Source organism: Hordeum vulgare, chromosome 2H (assembly GCF_904849725.1).
Source record: "Hordeum vulgare subsp. vulgare chromosome 2H, MorexV3_pseudomolecules_assembly, whole genome shotgun sequence".
In the NCBI taxonomy this organism is placed as follows: Eukaryota; Viridiplantae; Streptophyta; class Magnoliopsida; order Poales; family Poaceae; genus Hordeum; species Hordeum vulgare.
In genome coordinates this window covers 616,143,881-616,166,071 of record NC_058519.1, presented here as the reverse complement: position 1 = coordinate 616,166,071, position 22,191 = coordinate 616,143,881, and the positions used below count along the sequence as shown (strand labels likewise).

The following is a 22,191-nucleotide window of genomic DNA, read 5'->3' as shown; positions in this document are numbered from 1 at the left end:
TCAACAACGTGACGGTAGTTTCATTCAGCAGGACAAGTCATGAGAAACCCCAAGCTTCCAAAAATAGTGTTGAGTTTGCAAACACCCCCCCCCCCCCAGATACCACAAGATAAAGCAATGCAATGAATGCTTGAGAAGTCGGTCAACATGTGATTGAAACTGAATGAATATATCGAACACATCAGATTTGTGCTTAAGAAGATAAAGCCATGTAGTGCGACTATAAGCATCAATGTACATATTTATAATAGGATTTCATGTATGTATACGGTGCGGATACTAGACGCTACAAATACAAGTTTAACATCACATGCAATATGTTACAAGCCTAAAGGCAATGGAGGAGACATCTTAGTGGGAGGAGCTTCCCTTGGGGATACCGCTTGGAAGAACTAGAGAACAAAAATACAATATATTGTTGGTGCATAGAAAGAGATAGTACAAATCAACATGACGAACTAGATGGTTGAATGTGTTGTATCACCCAAAAGGATCGGTCCAAAGGATCATCAATGCGAGGTACATGAAAATGACACTCACAAGCTGAAGTTAATATTTTACTTACAAATTTTAGAGAAAAGAGAGAATAAAGGAAGCGGCTATTCTAATCCAGAGCTAATGTGAGCTTGGGTGAAGTGTAAAATAAAAATATGAAAAAATTCAATAAATTCAAATTTTATTTTGTGCGAAAATTGGCAAAATGTTTGTTAGCTTGCAAATTTTCATCACCATATTATATTCATGGAAATTGTGGGAAAAAAGACAAAATCGATGCTTCAAAATGTTATTTTCAAACGTATTTTGGAACATCGATTTTGTTTTCTTTTGTCACGTTTTTTAAGAAGAAATTGTGCAAGATATGACAACATTTGTCAGTGCCCCGCTGTTCACCTGTCATTAATTAAGGAGTATATTTTTTAAAGATCACTCCCACCTTTTTAGTTTGGAACAAGTGACGCACTGCATATGTGCCACTCATCGCAACCTGAGATTTTCTCTTTTTTCATAAAACCGTATTTTTAAAATATTTTATCTCATAAACCGTGTGTCTAAATTTTGAACCGTTTTCACTATTGGTTTCTCGCGTCGGGATCTTCAAAACTAGATCACATGTTGATGGGCTTTGACGAACTAATTTTTACGGAAAAAACCAAACAAAAAACAACCGGGAAAACCGTGCCTCTCATGATAGAAAAAAACACGTTTTTTCCGTTTCCAAGAGGCACGGTTGTGCCTCTCGCGAAGGTAAAACCATGCCTCTCACGGAAGCAAAACTTCGCCTTTCGAAAAAAATGTGTTTTTTTTATTTTCGAGAGGCATGGTCATGCATCTCACGGAAGCAATATCATGTCTCTCGCAAAAAAATAGAAAGCATATTTTTTTCGTCTCCGAGAGGCACGGTCGGGCCTCTCGCGAACGAAAAATTGCCTCTCAGGAAAGCAAAACCATGCCACATTATTTTTTTTCCCGAGAGGCACGGCCGTGGCTCTCGCGAACGCAAAATCATATCTCTCAAGAAGCAAAATCATGCCTCTCATAGAAAATACTTTTTTCGTTTCTAAGAGGCACGGTCGTACCTCTCACTAATGGAAAACCGTGCCTGTTGTAAAAAAACGATTCTTGCGTGATTTATTATTTATTTATTTTTTGATTTTTTTCATAGAAAATCTAAGAAAGACCAGTGAAAAACTGGACACCCCCTTGTGCAGCGAGGACTGCCGCTACGAGCAGATGCACTTCGACGCCTCCATGGCGAGGTAGCACGCAAGCACGAGGAGGAGGAAGCAGCAGGCCCAGGCGCCGCTCAGCATGTCCGGAGCGCCGGCGCTTATTGAATCCCTTGGCTATAATCTTTTTTTTTTGTCTAGACTAGCGGACTTTGATTTTAATGTGCTATTTACGGAAGTTGATTGCCAAGTGTTTCCCGACGATAATCGTAATATGGTACTGTATTTACTGGTTTCCCTAGTGTTGATATGTAGATTGTCGATTTTTCTAAAAAATCCAAACCTCGTACATGTCTTACTTCAAAATCTTCTAAAGAAGGCTAGAACATGTTGGTATGCGTAATCTTGATAAACTTATCAAAATTACTCATATTCTCGGAATTAAAAATGTTATCTTTGATAAAGATAGACTTTGTAGTGCTTGTCAAGCAGGCAAACAACTCGGTGGAAGTCATCCCGTGAAGAACATCATGACTACAAAAAGGCCACTCGAGCTACTTCACATGTATCTCTTTGGTCCCAATGCTTACAAAAGCCTAGGTGGAAATTCTTATGGTTTAGTCATTGTTGATGATTTTTCCAGATTTACGTGGTTAATCTTTCTTGATGATAAGTCGGAGGTACAAAAGATCTTAAAGAACTTCACTCAGAAAGCTCAAAATCAGTTTGAAGTGAAGATCAAGAAAGTTTGGAGCGACAACGGAACGGAGTTCAAGAACACAAATATGGATACTTTTCTTGACGAAGAGGGTATCTCACATGAGTTCTCGGCAACATACACACTTCAACAAAATGGAGTTGTTGAGAGGAGGAACCGAACTTTCATAGAGATGGCTAGAACGATGCTTGACAAATAAAAGACGCCAAGACACTTTTGGGTAGAAGTCGTGAAAACAGCTTGTCATGCCATAAACCGACTCTACTTACACAAGCTTCTTGATAAAACGGCATACGATCTACTCACCAGTAACAAACTCAAGTTTGATACTTTCGGGTATTCGACTCAAAATGTTATATTATTGATAAGCATCATCGTTCTAAATTTGCTTTTAAATCTTATGAAGGTTTCATAATTAGGTACGTATCGAACTCTCGCGCACCTAAATCGATTTTCTTTTCTTTTGTCCCATTTCTTGAAGAAATTGCACAAGCTATGACAACATTTGTCAATTTCCGTTGTTCACCTGAGCTGTTTATGTCATTCGAATTTTCTTTATTTTGATACGAGAGTCACTAATTAAGGAGTACATTTTTTAAAGATCACTCTCACTTTTTCAGGTTGGGACAAGTGACGCATTTAATGGGTGTCACTTGTCGCAACCTGAGATTTTCTCTTTTTTCGTAAAGCCGTATTTTCAAAACGTTTTATCTCATAAAGCGCGTGTCTAAATTTTGAACCGTTTCCACTGTTGGTTTCTCACGTGGGATCTTTAAAACTAGATCTCATGTTGATAGGCTTTGATGAACTATTTTTTTACGAAAAAAACCAAACAAAAAACAGACAAAAAAACTGTGCCTCTCGCGCGAAGGCAAAACCATGCCTCTCACGGAAGCAAAACTTCGCCTTTCGTAAGAAAAATGTGTTTTATTATTTTTAAGAGGCATGGCCGTGCATCTCGCGGAAGCAATATCATGCCTCTCGCAAAAAAACAGAAAGCACGTTTTTTTCGTCTCCGAGACTGGGCCTCTCGCGAACAAAAAATTGCATCTCAAGAAAGCAAAACCATGCCACATTATTTTTCATTTCCGAAAGGCACGGCCGTGGCTCTCGCGAACGTAAAATCATGCCTCTCAAGAAGCAAAATCGTGCCTTTTATAAAAAATACTTTTTTCGTTTCTAAGAGGCACAGCGGTACCTCTCACTAATGGAAAACCGTGCCTATTGTAAAAAAAAGATTCTTGCGTGATTTATTTTTTATTTTTTCGATTTTTCCATAGAAAATCTAGGAAAGACCAGTGAAAAACTGAAACATAAAAAAACAAAAAACAATCTAAAAAGCTAGAAATACGTGCGGAAAAATAAAAAATAAAATTTAAAAGAAACGCTGTGAACGTGACACGTGATGACGGTTGAAAACGTGTCAAACGACTACGCGTGAGAGTGATCGTTGGGACGCTCCCGAAGAATGCTGCTGGCTATTTGTTCCCCATCCAAAAACAAAGAGTCTGTCCTACCAGGCCGGTTCCGCTAACCAAACGTAACTGGATCTCTCCGGGTGGGCTCGTACCGCAGAGCCATTCTGGCCGTAATAGGCCCAGTCTAAATCAAATAAATAGAACAACGGCTCTCCATCCAACTTCCAAATCCCACCTTCTCTGCCTCTCGCGAGCACAAAGGTTGGCGGCGCACGGCCGGCCAGCATATATACACCGGCGACGTTCAATCGTTGGCCTCGGAGACGCGATATGGGCGACTGGAAGAGGAAGTCCATTGCTGGCGGACCGACGCCGGAGATGGGCGACTGGAAAAGGAGGTCCGTTGCTGGCGGACCGTCGCCCGAGGCGCCCAGCGAAATCATCCCCGGCGCTTTGCCATTGAACCTGGATTTCTTCTACCACCCCAGCGCCGCCTTCCCCTGCGACAGAGGTAGATGATCAAGAAGACAGTTCTTGATTTCTCGCACGGTTCTTGGCTTCTTTCATGCCCGCACGGTTCTTGATTTCGGCCCCGGTTCTTGGCTTTGGCCTTAGAGTTCTTGAATTCTGTTCTGAAAGTTTCCGTTCTTGGCTTCTTGCAGCCGATCAGAACGGTGGCCACAGGAGGATAGCGGTGACGCCGCCGGCGACCATGGCGCCACCATCGCAGGCGCAGCAATGCCAAGTTGGCGCTCCGTGCTCGTCCTCTACTCACCTACTGCCTCCTTGTGAATTGCTCCGCTAAAATTGGATTTCTTGGTTTCTTGCAGACGGCTGGAACGGCGCCGACAGGAGGGAGCGGGTTGCGCCGTGGTGGCAGCCGGCTCAGAGTCAAGGTTCCGTCGGCTTCTCAGCTACCTCCCCTTCCCGAGGATGCCGCCGCCATCTTCGACAACATTGAATGTAGGTTTCCACTGCCCAGGAAACATTCATGCTTCTGTCGTTTGTGTAAGGTTCTTTGTTTGGTGATGGGAGGTTGGCTTGGTTGTTTCTTGCAGTCTACAGCGAGGACAAGGAGGAGGCCGGCGAGGAGGAGGAGTCCTTGTCTTCAGGGCGCAGCGACGAGGAGGGGGAGACCATGTCGTCAGGGAGCAGCGAGGAGGAGGGGGAGACCACGTCGTCAGGGAGCGGCGAGGAGGAGGGGGAGACCATGTCGTCAGGGAGCGGCGAGGAGGAGGGGGAAACCATGTCGTCAGGGAGCAGCGAGGAGGATCGCGAGACCATGTCGTCAGGGCGCAGGGAGGAGGAGGTTGGGGATGGGGAGGCCATGTCGCTAGGGCGCGGCAAGGGGGAGGAGGCCGGCGAGAAGGAGGGTGAGGAAGCGGCCATGTTGCCAGGGGGCAAAGAAGATGATCAGGTGGACGCCATGCTGTACTGCAATGAAACCTTCCTGTCACAGAGCGAGGAGCCGCCTGAAGAAGTCCGGGCCATGTGCGCGCAATGCAATTCCCTGGAGAGGTTGGTGAAGTTCTTACCCTGCAGGCACGCCTCCTACTGCGACCGCTGCTTCGCCTTCTACGACCGCCGCCCGGCAAGGCCGCAGCTGTGCCCGGTTTGCTGGAAGCCATATACGCGGGGACACCCTGAGTCCGGAGGTGTGCAGCCCAAGCCGAAGAGGGGCTCCAAGTAAGGCAAGCGGCACTGCCGCTTTTTCAAACCTCGAACTCTGTCGCTGCTTCAGTCTCGGGAAGTCTCCTGTTTCGTTCATCTCGGGTGCGGTAACAGATCGCCTAAATCGATCACAGTTCTCATTCTTTTGTGTCTGGTTGATGGACAATTATACTTGCAGTTTTTCACTGCGTGTATCGCTTGTGGAGTTGTGGTTGATTGGTAACTGTATAAACTTCTGATCAAGCTTTAGATGAACGCATACCAATTCTGAATTTCTGATGATTTATCTGCATATAAATGCTAGCCAGTTTTGTCATTTCAGTTCTGATGGTATCTCGTCACTTGTGGAGTTATGGTTGATCGGTAACTGCATAAATTTCTGTTCTAACTTTTGATGGATGCATAGCAATTCTGAATTTCTGATGATTTATCTGCAAAACCAATTCTGTCATTTCAGTTCTGAATTGCTGCCTGCCGACTGCTGACCAGGTGGGGTCATATGAGTATTTTTCTTCATTGATTGAAGAACTGTCGTTTTAGTTTAAGCAAATAGATCCATTTTTAGGTTACAGATATGAATCAGAGAAACTAGTCTGGCCAGATTTAGAAAATAGTACTCATGTCCAGTTTTCAGTTCAGCCAAAAGGGACAGTTGAGGTCGAGTTCAGTTCAGTTCAGTACTGGTGTCCGGTTTGCAGTTCAGTTCAGTACTGGTGTCCGGATTCAGATTTGGTTCGAGTTGAGGTTTTACTTTTTTTTTCACTAAATGTAAATATCTCGGTACTAAGGCGCTCTTTGATTTGGTTTATTGTAATACGAGGGTGTCAAATATGCAGGCATATTATACCGGTCACAAGTGATTTCCGCTCGGAAACGAAACCAACGGGCGTTGGAGGCGTGTATTTTTTACAGGTGTATTCGATAAAAACACGGTAAACCAAACTGTTTCTAAGGAAAATCACTGGGATTTATGACTCTCTTGAATAAAGTTTCTGGGCAAAAGTGAACCCTGGTTTTGTCGAGTTGAGATTCCAGAAAGACACGGCAACGTTCAGAGTTCAGTGAAAATGATACCGAGCATTGTAATATTTGTTGAGTTCAATGTTTAGAGTTTAGTAGTACTAGGATCTCCAAAAATAATGTAGCGGACAACAACCTAAATTTAATTAGTTACGCCGTCAGCAGACAGTAGGATTTATCAAAAGACCAACATTGCTCCCAGGTAAACTAAGGAGTTGTTAATTTTACCAGGAGACTGAGAGCCACAGAGCTCTGTTCTGAAAACATCCCAAAATTTCGACTCGCACGGCTAGGCTTAGAACGGATAAAGAAATATGAACTATTGGTTTTGAAACAACAATGAGATGCTGAGTCTTTGAACGGTTATGAGAGTGTGGGTCCGGAGGAGTTACCATTTGAGTGTAAGCATTATAACCATGAGCTATACTTGAACTATCCTCGCCCCTTTTGACAGGTATAAGGACTGGCAAGTTTATCAGGAAGCATTTAGCTCAGTATCAGTAAGCCTTCCATCCTGTCGTGCCCTATGTTTTCCTTTTGCAGTTGATAATTCTGAGTAGATACAAAATACTCGCTTATGTGGCCAAATGTAGGAGATAGTCTTTGTGATTTTTCTTTTTTGGTTTTTATCGGTTTTCTTCAGTTTTTTTTAGGATTTTCTTTTTCCTTTTCCCTTTTCTTTAACTTTTTTCTTTGGTTTTCATTTTTTTATATTCATCGGTTTCCATTTTCCTTTTATTTATTTTTCTTCTTTTATTTTCTCGGTTTTTATTTTATTACAAGATTTTTCTTTGGTTCTTATTTTTTTATTTCAATAATATTTTCAAAACATGCAGCTTCTTTCACACACAATTTATATTTTTTATATACATAAAAAAAATCGTACATCAAGAACATTTTATACATGTTTTTTAAACATCGTTAATATTTAAATAAAATAATTTTTTCATATCTACTTTTTCAAAAAATTGTACTTTTTAGGTATAAATGTCAAATCATTCTTTTATCTAATTCTTCAATTTTTATATACAAGATTGATTTCAGACATATGTTTTTGAGTATTTTCTTGAATATATTTAAATATTTATCAAATACATGTTGAAACATTTTTTCAAAATACTACAGTGTTTTCAAGATATCACCTATATTATTCCTAACAGTGCACAAACATTTGTCTTCCAACACTTACTTATTTTTGTGTGGAATATATGCACTTTATAATTTTTTGCAACTACAATTTTTTTGAAAAGGGGAATAAATATATTTTGCGGAAACCGAGTCATCGAATTAGCGAAGCAAATAAACAAAAAGGAATTAAAATGAATAGCGTTACTGGGTCGGCGCATCAGCGCGCTGCTATAGGCGAGCAGACGGCCCATCTCCCTAAAAGCAACACATAGCCTTGCCCGAGCAGGCCTCCGCTTGACATTCATGAGCCTACGCAAGCTGAACCACGAGCTAGTTTGGCTCGTCTAATTTTTTCACCCCTATCTCTTTTCACATCTAACGACTCTTTGTTGCATGGTAATCAACATAGCTTCGTTTACAGACAAAGAAATAATATCATCTACTCCATCAGTTCAATAATATAAGATACTTTTGTAAACTATGTCAGGTTGCAAAAAAAATTACATTTTGGAATGAAGGGAGTACTTGCTTCTACAAGGATACACAAGCACCCCTGAATTAATGTATGCTAGTATAATAGCCTTGCTACATTATGGATTGTGCAGCTCATCTTCAACTCTCCGTCAACACCCGATGAGGCTATGTCTCCCACATACCAAACCTAATTGGACTCGCCTATGTGCGGATGAGCACGGGCTGGCCCATTAGATGTGTTTGTACCATACTTCGGCTCTTCCGCGTATCATCGCCTCGTTTAATTGGTTCCGTCATTTTTTGTTTATTCACATTTTTTCTCGATACTCTTAGTTTTTTGCCGGTTTTCTCTAGCTTTCTTTGTTTTTTCTGGTTTTTTTTACTTTCTATTTCCTTTGTTATGTCTTTGGTTTTCCTTGCTTTTTCAATGCTTTTCATCTGTTTATTTCCTTATATATACTTGGTTTTGTTTATTTATTTCTTGTATTTTTGTTTCTTTGCTTTATTTATTTCTTTATTGTTGTTTTTTCAATATGTTTGAACTATTAAATAAGTGTTGTACATTGTGTTAAACATATAAATGCATTTTATCCACGTTTATGATTTTGGAAATAAAGCTCAAGAAAATACAAAACATGTTTTGAATATATTTCCTAGATCTATTTCAAATATTTTCTTAAATACATGCTGAAATATTTTTCGAATAATAAAAAAATATTGAAGTATAAAAAAATGCAGTACATTATAAAAGAAAATTGGATAATGTCATGAACAAACTTTTTAAACTTGTGAATATCGTTTTAAATGTTACATACATTTTTTTAGTGTATGATATATGTTTTTCGAATTAGACGAACATTATTTTAAATTACATACACTTTTGCAATGTCATGTGGATTTTTTACATGCGTGACATTGGGTGATCATCACAAACATCTTTCATACTTATTATTAACATTTTTTGTACATGTAGTTAATATTTATATTTTTTTTTCATTCATGGTATACATTTTTCGTATCCATTAAAAATAAAATATATACACATTTAACATTTCTCAAATGCGAGATTAAAATATTTCAAAAATTGTTGTAAAGTACTTTTTTAATATATTTATAAAAAGATTAATATTTGAATAGATATAAAATAATAAAAATTTGAAGCAAAGATATAAAACAAAAAGTAAAACAAAAAAGCTAAGGCCCACACGTGTGGCACGAAACAACATGGCCGAACGTCTTCATTACCTTTCATTTTGCCACGTCAAAACAGATGACATCAGCATATATCTTTTTGGTTTTTGGTTAAAAAATATTTTATTTGCTAATTAAAAATCCAATTAAAAATCTATTTTCACCATTAAATCTGTGTCGATGAGATCTTCAAAAATAGATCCCATATTGATATGTTTTGATGAAAAAATAATTGGCCAAAAGTTGTCATTATGTTTATAGAGTAATTGTTATAGTGTTCATACTAAAGTTGCCATGACATGTTTTATCTATTTTTTTCTACTAGACTAAAGCTACCTTTATATTTTCAACTACTTTTTACGACAATTTTTATTAATTGACCTTGGCAATTTTAAGTCATTAACCAGACAAATTTAACGCATGGATCAAGGCAATTTTAGTAATCCATCATGACAAATTTAGTTTATAGATCATGACAATTTTAGTATTTGAAAAATAATATTAGCTTGTGACAAAGAATAAAATTCAGTTAGAGATCATGATAATAGATTGTGACAAACAATAATATTCAGTTAACTAAGTTCAGTAAACAATTAGGTTTAGTTAACAACTAGCTTCAGTTAAGAACTAGATTTAGTTAACAAGATGTAGTCAACAACTAGGTTCAGTTCACAACTAGATTCAGCCACAAACAACAAGGTACAGCTAACTCTATTGAGTTCACAACAAGATTCAGTTAACAAGAAAATTTGCTCCAATTCCAGCAAACCAAACCTACTTTCCAAATTTGAAACACAAACACTCATTTGCTAATACACGGAGGAAGACATCTCACCTGGAGCTCGCGGATCAACAAAATTTACTCCAAATATGGTCAATTCGACTTTAGCTCACTTAATATGTTGTCGTTGCACAATCCTGCCCTCGATGCAGGTTCCCCTGCCACGTCGGCCAACCAAGGTGACTGGCTTTGTTGACCACATCTTGTCCCCCACCATTCCTTCGTCGATGGATCCGAAGCCATCGCAGCCGCCATGTTCGCCCCAGCCGCGCGCTCACGCGCGCGAGAGAGGCATTGTGTGTGTGTGTGTGTGTGTGTGTGTGTGTGTGTGAGAGAGAGAGAGAGAGAGAGAGAGAGAGAGAAAGAGAGAGAGAGTGTGTAAGGGTCGACCGAATCATTTCGGACAGAGCAGTTAATGGTCCTTAGCGGTATGTCATCACCGTTGTGGCCCTGCGTGCGATCAAACATGTCAAAACGAGATCATGTTTTGTTCAGTGTTTTTATCACCGTTAATTTTTCAATGCGGTGTAAGAGCAACTCCAACGAAAGGGCCAATTTTGTCCGTCTATGTCCATTTGCGTCCGTACGGACATAAATGATGGCCCAATGCAAAGACTCATTTTTATTTTGTGTCCGCTTTATGTACGTGCAGATTCATTTCTATCTCAAATTTGGGTCACATACGGACACAAAGGAGATGTTTTCTGTGTCTGGGTTGTCCGCCGGTGTCCGGCCTGATCCACTTGTCGTCCACCTCGCTCATTCATCTCTTTTGTACTTATTTAATTCGTTGATCCACCTTCATCTACATCCCTCCTATTATCTCACTATCACAGTATTGTCGTTTACTTACTTTCCATCAGATGCATCAGTTGATCCATTTAAAAAAAAGGAAACACGAACACGCGGATGGGCAACTCAAACGGAGAAAAACCAAATAAAAATAACATCGTTTGGATCAACGCGTTGGAGTTACCGGCATTTTATTCGGGGAATGCCGTAGTCTTGAACAGCATCAACCACCCAACCCACCGTGCAAGATTGTGGCGGAAAGCCCCATAGTCCCCTACCACCCGCGCGTGTCACGGCATTTTATTCGGGGAATGCCGTAGTCTTGAACAGCATCAACCACCCAACCCACCGTGCAAGATTGTGGCGGAAAGCCCCATAGGGGGTGTTTCTTTCCAGGGACTTTTTGGTGTAGGGACTACAAAAAGTCCCTTTTAGTCCCATGTGAAAGAAACAGGAGGGACTTTTAGGGACTAAAGTGGGGTAGTTGGGACTAAAGGAAGAAGTCCCTATGGGAGGGACTTTTTGGGACTTTTTTGGCTCTTTTCCCAACAATGCCCCTACTTTTAGCATGTTGTTTAATAACTTGTAGTATATTAGTAGGGGTAATATGGTCTTTTTGCATGTCATTTAATGACCTCTAGTCTATGTTTAGTCCTTGAAAAGAAACATGTAAGGACTAGAGACTTTTTAGTTGGGACAAAAAAAAAATCCTAGGACTTTTTAAAGAAACAGGGCCATAGTCCCCTACCACCCGCGCGTGTCACGATGCAGTTAGCCTCGAGCCAAGTCCACTGCATCACTCATCTGATCCACTGGGAACTTCCCGGGCACACTTTCCCCGTGAAAGACCCGAAACCTTTGGAGTCCCTACCGTGAAAGCAAACGCCACGACCAGCTGTTGGCCACTTCAAGCTGGGTCCCCGGTACTACCATCGAGGCCTCCCCCAAATCTCGTCGTTTTCGCCGGTGGCGTCCCACCAGCTGCACGATGGGCCATAGCCGCACAGGACAAATAAAGTAATGATCAAACCGCCCCCGCTCTCACTTACCTGTGGGCCACCCAGCGTGTTGGTTCCAGAACCACCCACAGTTTTCTTTCCCCACGTCAAGTTTCCTCCCAAGCATCACAAAAAAAATAAAAATAAAAACTTTCCGCCCAAGCACCACGTCACCGGCCTCGAACCCTCTTGCCCTCCCCGCGGGTTTATATGCGCGCCCCCGTCCACCTGCTCTCGACCTGAGCTCAAGCGGAACCCTCGCTCTCTCCTCCTCCTTCCTTCTCCCGAGCAAGAACGTGGCTGCACATCCACGCAGAGCACTGCCTCATGGCCTGCGCCTTCTTCTTCGACGCGGAGCCGCTGGGCGAGCCCGGGGTGCGCATGCACGGGCCGGAGCTGGAGCTGCACGCCTGCGCGCTCTGCACCAAGCCGCTGCAGAGCAACAGCGACATCTTCATGTACAAGGGGGACACCCCCTTCTGCAGCGAGGACTGCCGCTACGAGCAGATGCACTTCGACGCCGCCATGGCCAGGCAGCAGGCCAGCGCCAGGCGGAAGCAGCAGCAGCAGCAGCAGGCACAGGCGCCGCTCGGCGTGCCCGGAGCGCCGGCGCCCGTGTCCGCCAAGGCCGACGTGTCCGTGGCGAGCTAATCGGGCCGCGCCGCGCCGCGTCGGGGTTAGCTAGTAGGAACTATGTTACCCTTTTTGCCTTGGGTTGAAGGAGGAGGAGGAGGATGCGGGGATTCTTGGATCGACGGCCAGTGTTTTTGCCCTGGCATCCGGTGCAGGTCGAGCTGTTGTTGATCTGCACATGGCGGGCAATCGGACAAGGATCACCGAGGGATTTTGATTGGCCCCCTTTTGGGGCTTGGGTTTGGGTGCGAGGGGTGAGAGCGGGGTGTGCAAGAGCGCCGTCGCTGTGTAATTATTCAAGGCAATCGATGTAAAGTATTTCTCCAAATTTTGAGCGAAATCTTATCATGTTTATTATTCGTTTGAACGAGTATTTTGTTTTGATCCAGCATTTGTTGATCGGATGCTACAATTCATCATTCCTAGCCAGCATTTTTTTTTTTCTCAAACTATGAAGGTAGCCGTCCAAGAACGAGAGACACAATTCTTTTCACTTTGGCAGGATTACAGCTCGTGCACGTAAAGAACTTGTTAACGTTCCTCTCGCCGGAAAACAGCAAACGTGTATGCTTTTTTTTTTTTTTTTTTACTTTTTTGCGGGAATCTAGCGTGTCCATTTTGATGCATTATTCTTTTTTAAGAACAAGCATTATTGTGCAACCGAAAGCAGTTCGTCATGTTTATTGTGCAACCGAAATTATTCAACAAAATATAAGGAGCTAAACGAATCTCCAACGAGTCCGCGCAACCAAACTCCCATTTGGCACAATGAGTAAACAAAACACCGAAGCGGAGAAAATCAAATCAACCACACCACACACAACCGGATTTCCAAGCTGAGTAAACAAACAAAAGGCCACAGTGGAGGAGATCAAATCAATCATGATACCCCCAACCGGCCAATCCCCCGGCGTCAGATTCGTCGGACGCCTCAATTATTTTACTGTTCTCCGTGCGCCTCGCGACTCAGCGCCGAGTCACTGAAAAGCACGGGAACATTTCCGCGCACAAGAAAACACCGGGAATCATCCGGGGAGGGAGGGGTCGCGTCACGGCCCCGGCTGGATGGTGTGGACGTGCAACCGCCCATGTGTCCGTTCCCTACGAGGTGGAGGCCGTGACTCAGCTCGCGTCGCGGGCCCCGCCGCCATAGCACGCTTTTTTTTATTCCCGCTCCACACCCCCCCAGTCCGCGGAGAACATCTGTGTGGACGTCGAATGGCTCCGATGGAATATTAAATCTCTGTGGCGCTCTTTTCACGGCTTTATATTCTTCTCTCTGTGGCGCTCTTTTCACGGCTTTATATTCTTCTATACCGAAAGTCGGAAATGCATGTGTCACTGTAGACTGTAGTCGTAGTAGGGGAACAAGTAGTCGTTTGTGAGCTTTCACCAGCCGCCCGCTGCCAACCAAGTGTGCGTCGCTCCTCCTCCTCTCCTCCCCGGGAAAAACGAAAATCTACAGCATGTCGCTCTCACGAGACGGGCTCTGATGAATGATTGGGTAGTATACGTACGTACGATGCTTCACTGTGAAGCAGCCAGTTAAACAAAACCGAGCGCGGATCTCGATGAGGCTGTCTCCCGGAACGAAGCCTGCCCGCCTGACCGGCAGCGCACAGGGACCGCACCCAAAAGAAAATTACGGGTGAAGATTGTGCCTGGCGCGCTGTTAGCCTCTCCCTTAAACAAGACAGATCTCACGAGCTGCCTCCTGCTCTACGAAGATTTTGTACGAGTACAAAACTGCCCATGGATGGCTGGTGCCGGTGTATGACAGGTTCGTGCGTCTGATTGGGTGTAGACGAGATCTGCACATGTGCGACCACCTCCACACTGTTCGCTCGCAAGCTGGAGCTGCTGCCTGGCGGGCATGCACCGCAACCCGCAAAGCTCGCCCATGGTGGCATGGACCACGGCACCCGGCCATGGAGAAAAGAGCGGCACCTTTATTTCTTTTACTACTTTCTTTTCTCAAAGTGGGCACTGTTGGTGTATAATTAGCGTGCCTAACCACGTGGCCCACCTGGCCCGTATGTTGGCGAAAAGGCTGGCGAGCTAATTATGGGCCCTAATACGGTCCGCATTAGTTTACGCCAGTGGCCGCCCAATGATGTGAGTAGATTTGATTGATGCCCACGATTCCGACTGGAGGGACAAGAAATAATTCCTTCGCGCTTATGTTATTGGAGAAGAATATTTGCTCAGATCTTTCGCCTAGAGGAAAGTAAGGCGACCATTTGTTTGTTCAGGGGTACTTCAGTAGTTGTATTTCCATTCCGATCGGTCGATGGTATTGGTATCGTACTCCAATACTACGGGCGCTAGCACACAGGTTTTGGGGTACATCGAGCGCGACGTCTCTGGAGCAACCTCTGTACGTCCACCTCTGTACTATCAGTGGCCGGGACGGGACCCGTCCACGTCGCCGGACATAGCATGGTTCCCGTCGTTTTCGCCGCCGTGGAGCCGCGTCTCCGGGGGATTTTTTCGCTGTTTTGACCCATGGAATGAAAATATTGCATGAAATGAACTGTGATTGAAAATATTTCACGATATGATCCTTTTTAAAACGCCAAAGCCCGTGACGTTGCAGACGCACGTAAAAACGTCGGTCTAATGTGGCGTTGCACACCCACTCAAACGTCAAACTACCTTACGTTTCAGTCCACATAGAAACGACAAGATACTCGCGTTGCTGGCCACGCGCGAAACGCCATGGTCCATGACGTTTCAACAGTACACATGTTGCTGGCAGCATGCCGTGGGCTGGCTGGATGCCGTCGTTGCGTTCCATAGTGGGTTTGCAACGCCAGCACTGTTGGCGTTTCACAATGGGTCTGCAACGCCACATTAGACAGGCGTTGCAAGAAAGGAAAAATATCACGGCTGACAGGCGTGTTACAGTAGGACAACAACGCCAGCACTGTTGGCGTTTCACAGTGGGCTTGCAACGCCACATTAGACTGGCGTTGCAAAAAAGAAAAAACTTCACGGTAAACAGGCGTGTCACTGTAGGGCAGCAACACCATGGTAGACTGGCGTTGCATAGTGGGACAGCAACGCCACGGCTTGTGGCGTTTCTAAAAGGGTCAGGTTGTGAAACATTTTTAAATCTGGTACATTTTGTGCTCATGTTTAGAAAAAAGGAGCCACGGGTGTCGAGGAAGTCACCATGGAGCCACGGGCGTAAGGAGGCGTCGAGTTAGTCATGGACGCAGTGGTGTCGAAGTAGAGGTGCGCCGGGAAGAAGACGTAGTTGAGACGGGTCACGCCGAGTTTGCCAAGCCCAGGGACACATCATGAACGAAGGCACGCATCGGTGTTGCAAGCGACGCGCATGCGTAGACGGACGAGGTCGATGTTTACGATGCGTCACTCCAGGTTTGCCAGGCCTTCGAACACACCGGGGACGAAGGCACGCGACGGTGTTGCGAGCATCGGGCATGCATAGATGGGGACCTGCACACAATTTGTACGCCATGTCGAGGAGGATACCGAAGGAGTGACGAGGCGGCAACGCGTTGGTCAGGGCGACAACGGGAAGACCTCGGGGTGGCGTCGTAGATCGCGTGCCGTGACGTTGCGGCCTAAAGGGGCGACGCAACGGCGGTCCGCGTGTCGGTGCAGCCACGGGGATGGTCTCTCGCGGCGGCAGGGGACCGTCGCGAACTGCCGAGAACCGAACTCGCCCTGCACGAGGCCCGTCGGGAACTGCTGAGAACCCCCTTCCACCATTGGATCCCGCGCGTGTTCATCGTACGCCGCGACGTGGTCGGCCCGAACGGCGACGTCCAGGAGCCGGTCGGGCCCCCTGTACACCTGCGTGAGCTGCCCCGGGGCCGTCGGCGGCGAGCAGAAGAACGCGGGGATACCGCCGATCCCGCCGCAAAGGAAGCCCGCTCCGTCCGAGACCTGCGAGGAGACGAGGTACGACATGACGGGCGAGGTGGAGGAGTTGTAGGCCGACGATTTGGCGCGGGCCGCAACGCGGTAGACGGTGTCGTTGTCGGCCGCAACGCCGCAAACTACGGAGCCCCCGTTCGATGACAATCGTGGAAGAGGTTACCTCCGCAAGTGCGAGCAGTAATAATGGCAGGAAAAGGAGGAGGAGCGGCGCCGCGGCGAGCTTTGGTGTGGGCTGCGCACGGGTCATTGGAGGGAGAGTGTGACGGCGGTGACGTTTGTCATCTGCGAGGCGCTGAGCGGCGGCGGCGGCGCACGCACGAGGGGGCGGTGGTGGGGAGCGGTGGCAGGGCAAGAAGACTATTTTAACCTGTCAACGGGACAAAATACGGAGCTCTACGATAAACGAGTGACCGTATAATCACGGTAATTCATATTTAATGACCGTATTCAGCGTATTTTGAAGTTTAGTTAACGCAGTGTGCTTCGTCCTCAACTTCAATGACTACTAGTGTATTTATTTCTTGATTTTACGTCGAGACAATGCTCGGACAGTCCGTGAGGCGCTTGGGGCGGTCTTAAGGGGCAGGTTTTAGATGCTCTTAACTATCCAAGGTTATTCTACGAAAAATGCAGAACTTGAAAGTGGAACTGATGACACTCCAGTTTGCGGTTTCTTTCAACATTTCGTAGTAGTATTATGTTTGTCTTGTTTCCTTGTGTATCACGTGTCGTCTAGTCATCGCCGAGTCATTGAAAATTGCGTGACCGAGCAATGGCCTGGCTGGAAGATGTAGACGTGCAACGGAAGAGATGTGCCCAGTCACCACCAGCCAGGCGGTGACTCACTTGCATACGAAGCACGTCGTATCATCGTGTCGCTCTCTCCGCGTCAAACAAAACCCAGCCGCCTTGGCAGACTAGTTGTAGTCCCCACACTGCGTCCAATACCACCAATGAAATTCTGAAGTCATCACGGAGAAAAGACTTCTCAGAATATTTGTGGAGACGAGCGTGCAACCATTTCCCACCGTCACTGTCTGCTTAGCAAGATTAGACTCCAGAGATTACGTGCAACTGCTCCACTGTTATGCCAGGCACTAAACAAAGCCAGGCAGAGATCTCGACAGAGCTGCCCCCTAGGACGAAGCCTGCCCCGTCTGACCGGCAATGCGGGATGCCATTGGCCCGTAGTATGTTCGCTCAAATCACACACCTACAAATGTCACACCCCAAAACTACGACTATCAGTGAAATCTTCAGGCGTGTATACTACTACCAGTGGAACCTTGGCATCTCCAGCGGCTGCGTGCACGCGTCGGGTTGCTTGCGGCCGCAGGATGCGTGACCGGATCTAGCCGCGTGCCAAGCTCCCAGTGTCTCGGCTACTGTACACAAGGTGCTGCCTGACGCCGTGGCGTTGGCGCGCATGCACTGCACTGCACTAAGATTCCTGTAGTGCCGGTTTTCTTTTCCGGTTTTCAGGTCTTTCGCCAAAAGAAAACTACGAGCGAGCATTTGCATTTGTTTGTTCAGGGAATCAGGGCTACTTCAGCACTTCTATTTTGTTCCGATAATCGGTCGATGGTATTGGTGTCCTACTCCAGGACTAGGGGCGCTAGCACACAGGTTTCAGGGTACATGGAGGGCGACGTCTCTGGAGCGACCCATGTACGTCACTATCAGTGGCCGGGACCCTGTCCACGTCGCCCGGACATAACATGGTTCCCGTCGTTTTCGCCGCGGCGGAGCCACGTCTGCCATGGCGCCATGCGTCCGTGCCGGAGCCCGCGAATAAAGAATCCGATCCGCTCCATCGTCCATGGTTAGCCTCGTCCGGGCGGCTTATCGACCCTGTGGGCTCGTCCCGCCCACGGCCACCCCGACCCCTGTCTGGTTCAGCACAGCAACCATATATACCCAGACCCCGATCTTGTTCAGCACAGCAAGCACTCATCCTCCCACTCCCGGCGCACCGAAGGCAACGACGCACTGCGAAGCTAGATACGCACACGAGCACAGAATGGCCTGCGCCTTCTTCTTCGACGCCGAGCCGGTCGGCGAGCCCGGCGTGCACGCCCTGGACGCGTGCGCGCTCTGCACCAAGCCGCTGGCACGGGACAGCGACATCTTCATGTACAGAGGGGACACGCCCTTCTGCAGCGACGAGTGCCGGCACGAGCAGATGCGGCTCGACGCCGCCTGCGCCAGGCAGGCGGCTAAGGCGGCCGCCCAGAGTCAGAAGCAGTTCTCTTCGGGAACGGGGTCCGGGCGTGCACGCCGGCAGTCCTGGGAGGTGTCCGTCGCGAGCTAACCGGCGATCTGCGCACGTACTTTGAGCCAACAAGACCTGCGTGCACGAAGCCTCCGTCGCCCGTGGCCAAATGAGCAGCGCGGGATCGAGGAGACTCGCCTTGGTCGAAGAAGCAAGAGCTCACGGCAGACCGGCGCTGCATGGGCCGAAGGGGCAAATGATTTGGGCATAAAGGCAGCAGAAAAGGATTTCGAATGGATCTGGCGAAGTCAATCAAACAAGAACACGATTCATCACGTAATTAGGCGGTCATGTGTGTGTGCCCCTCGGCTGTCCTTTTCTCCTCTGTAACAGAGAGAATTTGCAAGAGGCAATAACACTTTCACTAGGTAAACTATATATCAAGCGGATCGACATGTAACATGTCTGTGTAATCCTGTTTTTGTTCATGATTCAGCGTGCTGATGGGTTTTAACTTTTCTAACAACCTAAACTGTTGGGTGTTTACCAGACGATTTAAAACTGAATTTTGTTCTAGACGTGGGTGTCAAATAGTATGACGCAAGCGCTCATATACACGCACATATACTTATCTTTGTAAATTTTAAAATTTACGTAGTCATGATAGGCACCTCGTCGACATATTGTCCTAAATTTTATAAAGTTATCATAGGCACCTCGTCATTAAAGAAAACATCCTTTTCACTGAATGCACATTGTTGAAAATTCTGAATAAATTTAAAAATAAATGCAATCATCAGAACTTCGAACCCTGATGGACTGAGATACCACAGTCTCTCGCGACTTAAGGAATTTCATTATTTTTTAAGGTGTAGGAATTTCAATAGTTTTGCGTATTATGTGTAGCGGGCCTCACACTGTGTTCCTTTATAGACGGAGCAAGACATTCCACGGGCTGCACTTCTTGGACCAGGCCTTTTAGAAATACAGCCCAAATATGTCTACTGCGAGCCACTCAGATTAATGGCTAGTTCTTTTTCACAGCTTAAAATATAAGCCATTTTCTTGTTACCTTTTTTCATAAGCCGTCTTATTTCGTAATTGGGTGCTTCTAAACTAGTTATATCTCTACCTAATAATAGAGGGGCTATGGCTTCTTCCCTCAAAAATTGGTCCGTCCATAATTTTCGTCCGTCCGTTATCAGTCCTATCAAAAACAAGTGCGTTGATTTTCCCCACGTCAACATTAGGCCCATCGAACCTCAGCCACACGAAAAAAAATTGACCTCTATGGGGGTCGAACTCCTGACCTACCAATCTCTCCCTAATAATAAAACAAATAGGGTTTCTGGTCGTCTGTCATGGCATTTTTGCAAAAACACCCCTCGCTTTTCCGGTATTAAACCCGCAGTCCGATCTTAAGTCAAGAAACGAATCGTTTTTTGCATTTTGCAGAAAACCCCCTAATGTTTCAGGTAATCAACCCGCAGTCCGGATTTAAGTTAAAAAACGAATCGTTTGCCTTTTTACAAAATAATCCTCTTACTTATGTTTTTTCCAGTGATGAACAACTCATTGTATTTGTATACCAGAAAATGTTAAAAGAAAACACAGTCCAACGTCGACCCTGGCTTACTTAAAGGCAAGACTATAGTGACAAACCAGGCACAACCAGTAAAGAGTAGACCAGTACTAGCCAGGAACCAAAATGGCTACCACTGCCGGTACCCGCACCGGTGCCGCCTTGGGTACCCACACCAGCACGAAGATGCGCGTCCTGCTCATCCCTTTCTTCGCGACCAGCCACATCGAGCCCTTCACCGACCTTGCCATCCGCCTCGCCGCGGCGGCTAGCCCCGACGCCACCGTGGAGGCGACCGTCGCCGTCACTCCGTCCAACGTCTCCATCGTCCGGTCCATGCTCAAAAGACAGTACGTTGATGCAGCCGAGGGCATGCCTGTGAAGATAGCCACGACCCCTTCCCGGCCGTGGACGGCCTCCCGAGGGGCGTGGAGAACCTCGGCAAGGCGGCGGCGGCCGACTTGTGGCGCATCGACGCCGCCGCCGTCAGCGACGCCCTGATGCGCCCCGTCCAGGAGGCGCTCGTCAGGGAGCGCTATGGAGGTGACCTACTCCCTCACCGCCGCCAAGGCCACCCACCTGCGCCGCCTCCACGTCCGTCCACCTGCTCCACCGACCTGCTGCTGCTGCCCTCCTACGCCGCCGCTTCGGTCGACCACCTTCTCCGCGCACCTGCTGCTGTTGCTGCCCACCTACCACCGCCGCTCCACCAACGGAGGCGACCTGGACTTCTTCCACTTTGGCTGCCGGCTGGTGGTGGTGGTGGGCGTCGCCTCTGGTTCCCCGCGCCGGGCTCTACTGCTCATAGCTCCCGGTGTCGGCCTCTAATGCTGCTGCTTCCCGTCCCCGCCCTCGCTGAACTGATGAACACAGAAATTGCAATCTTCAGAATTCTGTCATCTGTATCTAGATTAAAATCTAAACGAACCAAGTTTATTTACATAGATCAGTGCCTACCCGTCCCAAAATTAAACGGATAAAGGATTCATTTGATTACCTGGTCAAGGCCTTCCATCTGTGCAACTACAAGTTATTGTAGAAATTGAGACGAGCAAGTTAACAGGGTAGAAGCAACATAAAACGAGGGAGATGCTTCGTCAATCTTGGCATGGGGACATAATCTTTAGTCAACAATAGCTACTCCCAAGTCCCAACTTTGAATTTTGACAGCAAGAATAAGAATAAAATTCAGTAAGTAAACTAGATCACAGAATAAGAATAAGTACATGGGCTCGAGGATGTTCTAAATGCACTCGACAGCGGGCACCTTTGTTAGTCGACTATGCTTGCCACATCGTTTTTAGCAGTTTTCTAAATTTAGTTAAGAGCATACTCATGAAAAAAATTCAGTTAAGAGTATAAAATCAGAAGTAACTGTGTGAACATAGACTACTAATTCTGCCAAAAAGAATTGTTGATTTGAAAGCCCAAGTCTGTCCGGTTCTGCTTCTGAAAGCTGTCGTTTTTCATGCGCAATCTATTGGTTTCTACCAACCACGCACACACATCCAATTGTCCAAAGACTGTCCGATGCTAAGCTCTCCATGTAGGAGGAAGGAGGATTGTTCGCAACCCGAGGCGGCAGGGAGGAGCTCGCCATGGCGATGACCGGGGACTCGAGGAAAGCGAGGGCAAGGGACTCGACATGAGGTAGAAAAGCTGATCCTTGAGCTTCGCATGGGAGCTATAACAAGAAGGAAGGTGGATTCATTGAGCTTCACGAGGGAACGGAGGAAGGACCGCGTGGAGCACGTACGACGCAGCGAAAGGGAGGAGGGACTGCGCTGGAGCTGTGGCATGGCGGGGCGGAGGCGTCCGCGAGTGGGCAAGCGAGCGTGGTCGAAGGAGGGAGGGGACGGGGACTGCGGGTTGTGTCGGGATAACAGGAAGGTTTTTTGTGCAAAATGTACGTGGTGACAATCTTTTCCGAACGAAGGGAGTATTTTTTATGCAAACTTAATCTGTAGTGCATGGTCCTTTTTTTCTCTCTTTCCGGC

At 46.4% G+C, this 22,191-nt stretch overlaps 3 protein-coding genes across 3 annotated transcripts; all 3 read left to right on the top strand.

Annotated features, from left to right (window-relative positions):
- Nucleotides 1-12,064: 12,064 nt before the first annotated feature.
- LOC123427862 (FCS-Like Zinc finger 1-like) lies at nt 12,065-12,850 on the top strand. The gene has a single exon (XM_045111998.1). It carries the CDS (start codon nt 12,186-12,188, stop codon nt 12,507-12,509), a length of 324 nt encoding a protein of 107 aa, XP_044967933.1. The 5' UTR covers nt 12,065-12,185; the 3' UTR covers nt 12,510-12,850.
- Nucleotides 12,851-18,227: 5,377 nt separating this feature from the next.
- LOC123427861 (FCS-Like Zinc finger 2-like) lies at nt 18,228-19,100 on the top strand. Its single transcript, XM_045111997.1, has one exon. It carries the CDS (start codon nt 18,421-18,423, stop codon nt 18,709-18,711), a length of 291 nt encoding a protein of 96 aa, XP_044967932.1. The 5' UTR covers nt 18,228-18,420; the 3' UTR covers nt 18,712-19,100.
- Nucleotides 19,101-20,124: 1,024 nt separating this feature from the next.
- On the top strand, nt 20,125-21,187 carry LOC123430821. Its single transcript, XM_045114659.1, has one exon. The coding sequence runs from the start codon at nt 20,321-20,323 to the stop codon at nt 20,693-20,695; it is 375 nt and encodes a 124-aa protein (XP_044970594.1). The 5' UTR covers nt 20,125-20,320; the 3' UTR covers nt 20,696-21,187.
- Nucleotides 21,188-22,191: the final 1,004 nt, after the last annotated feature.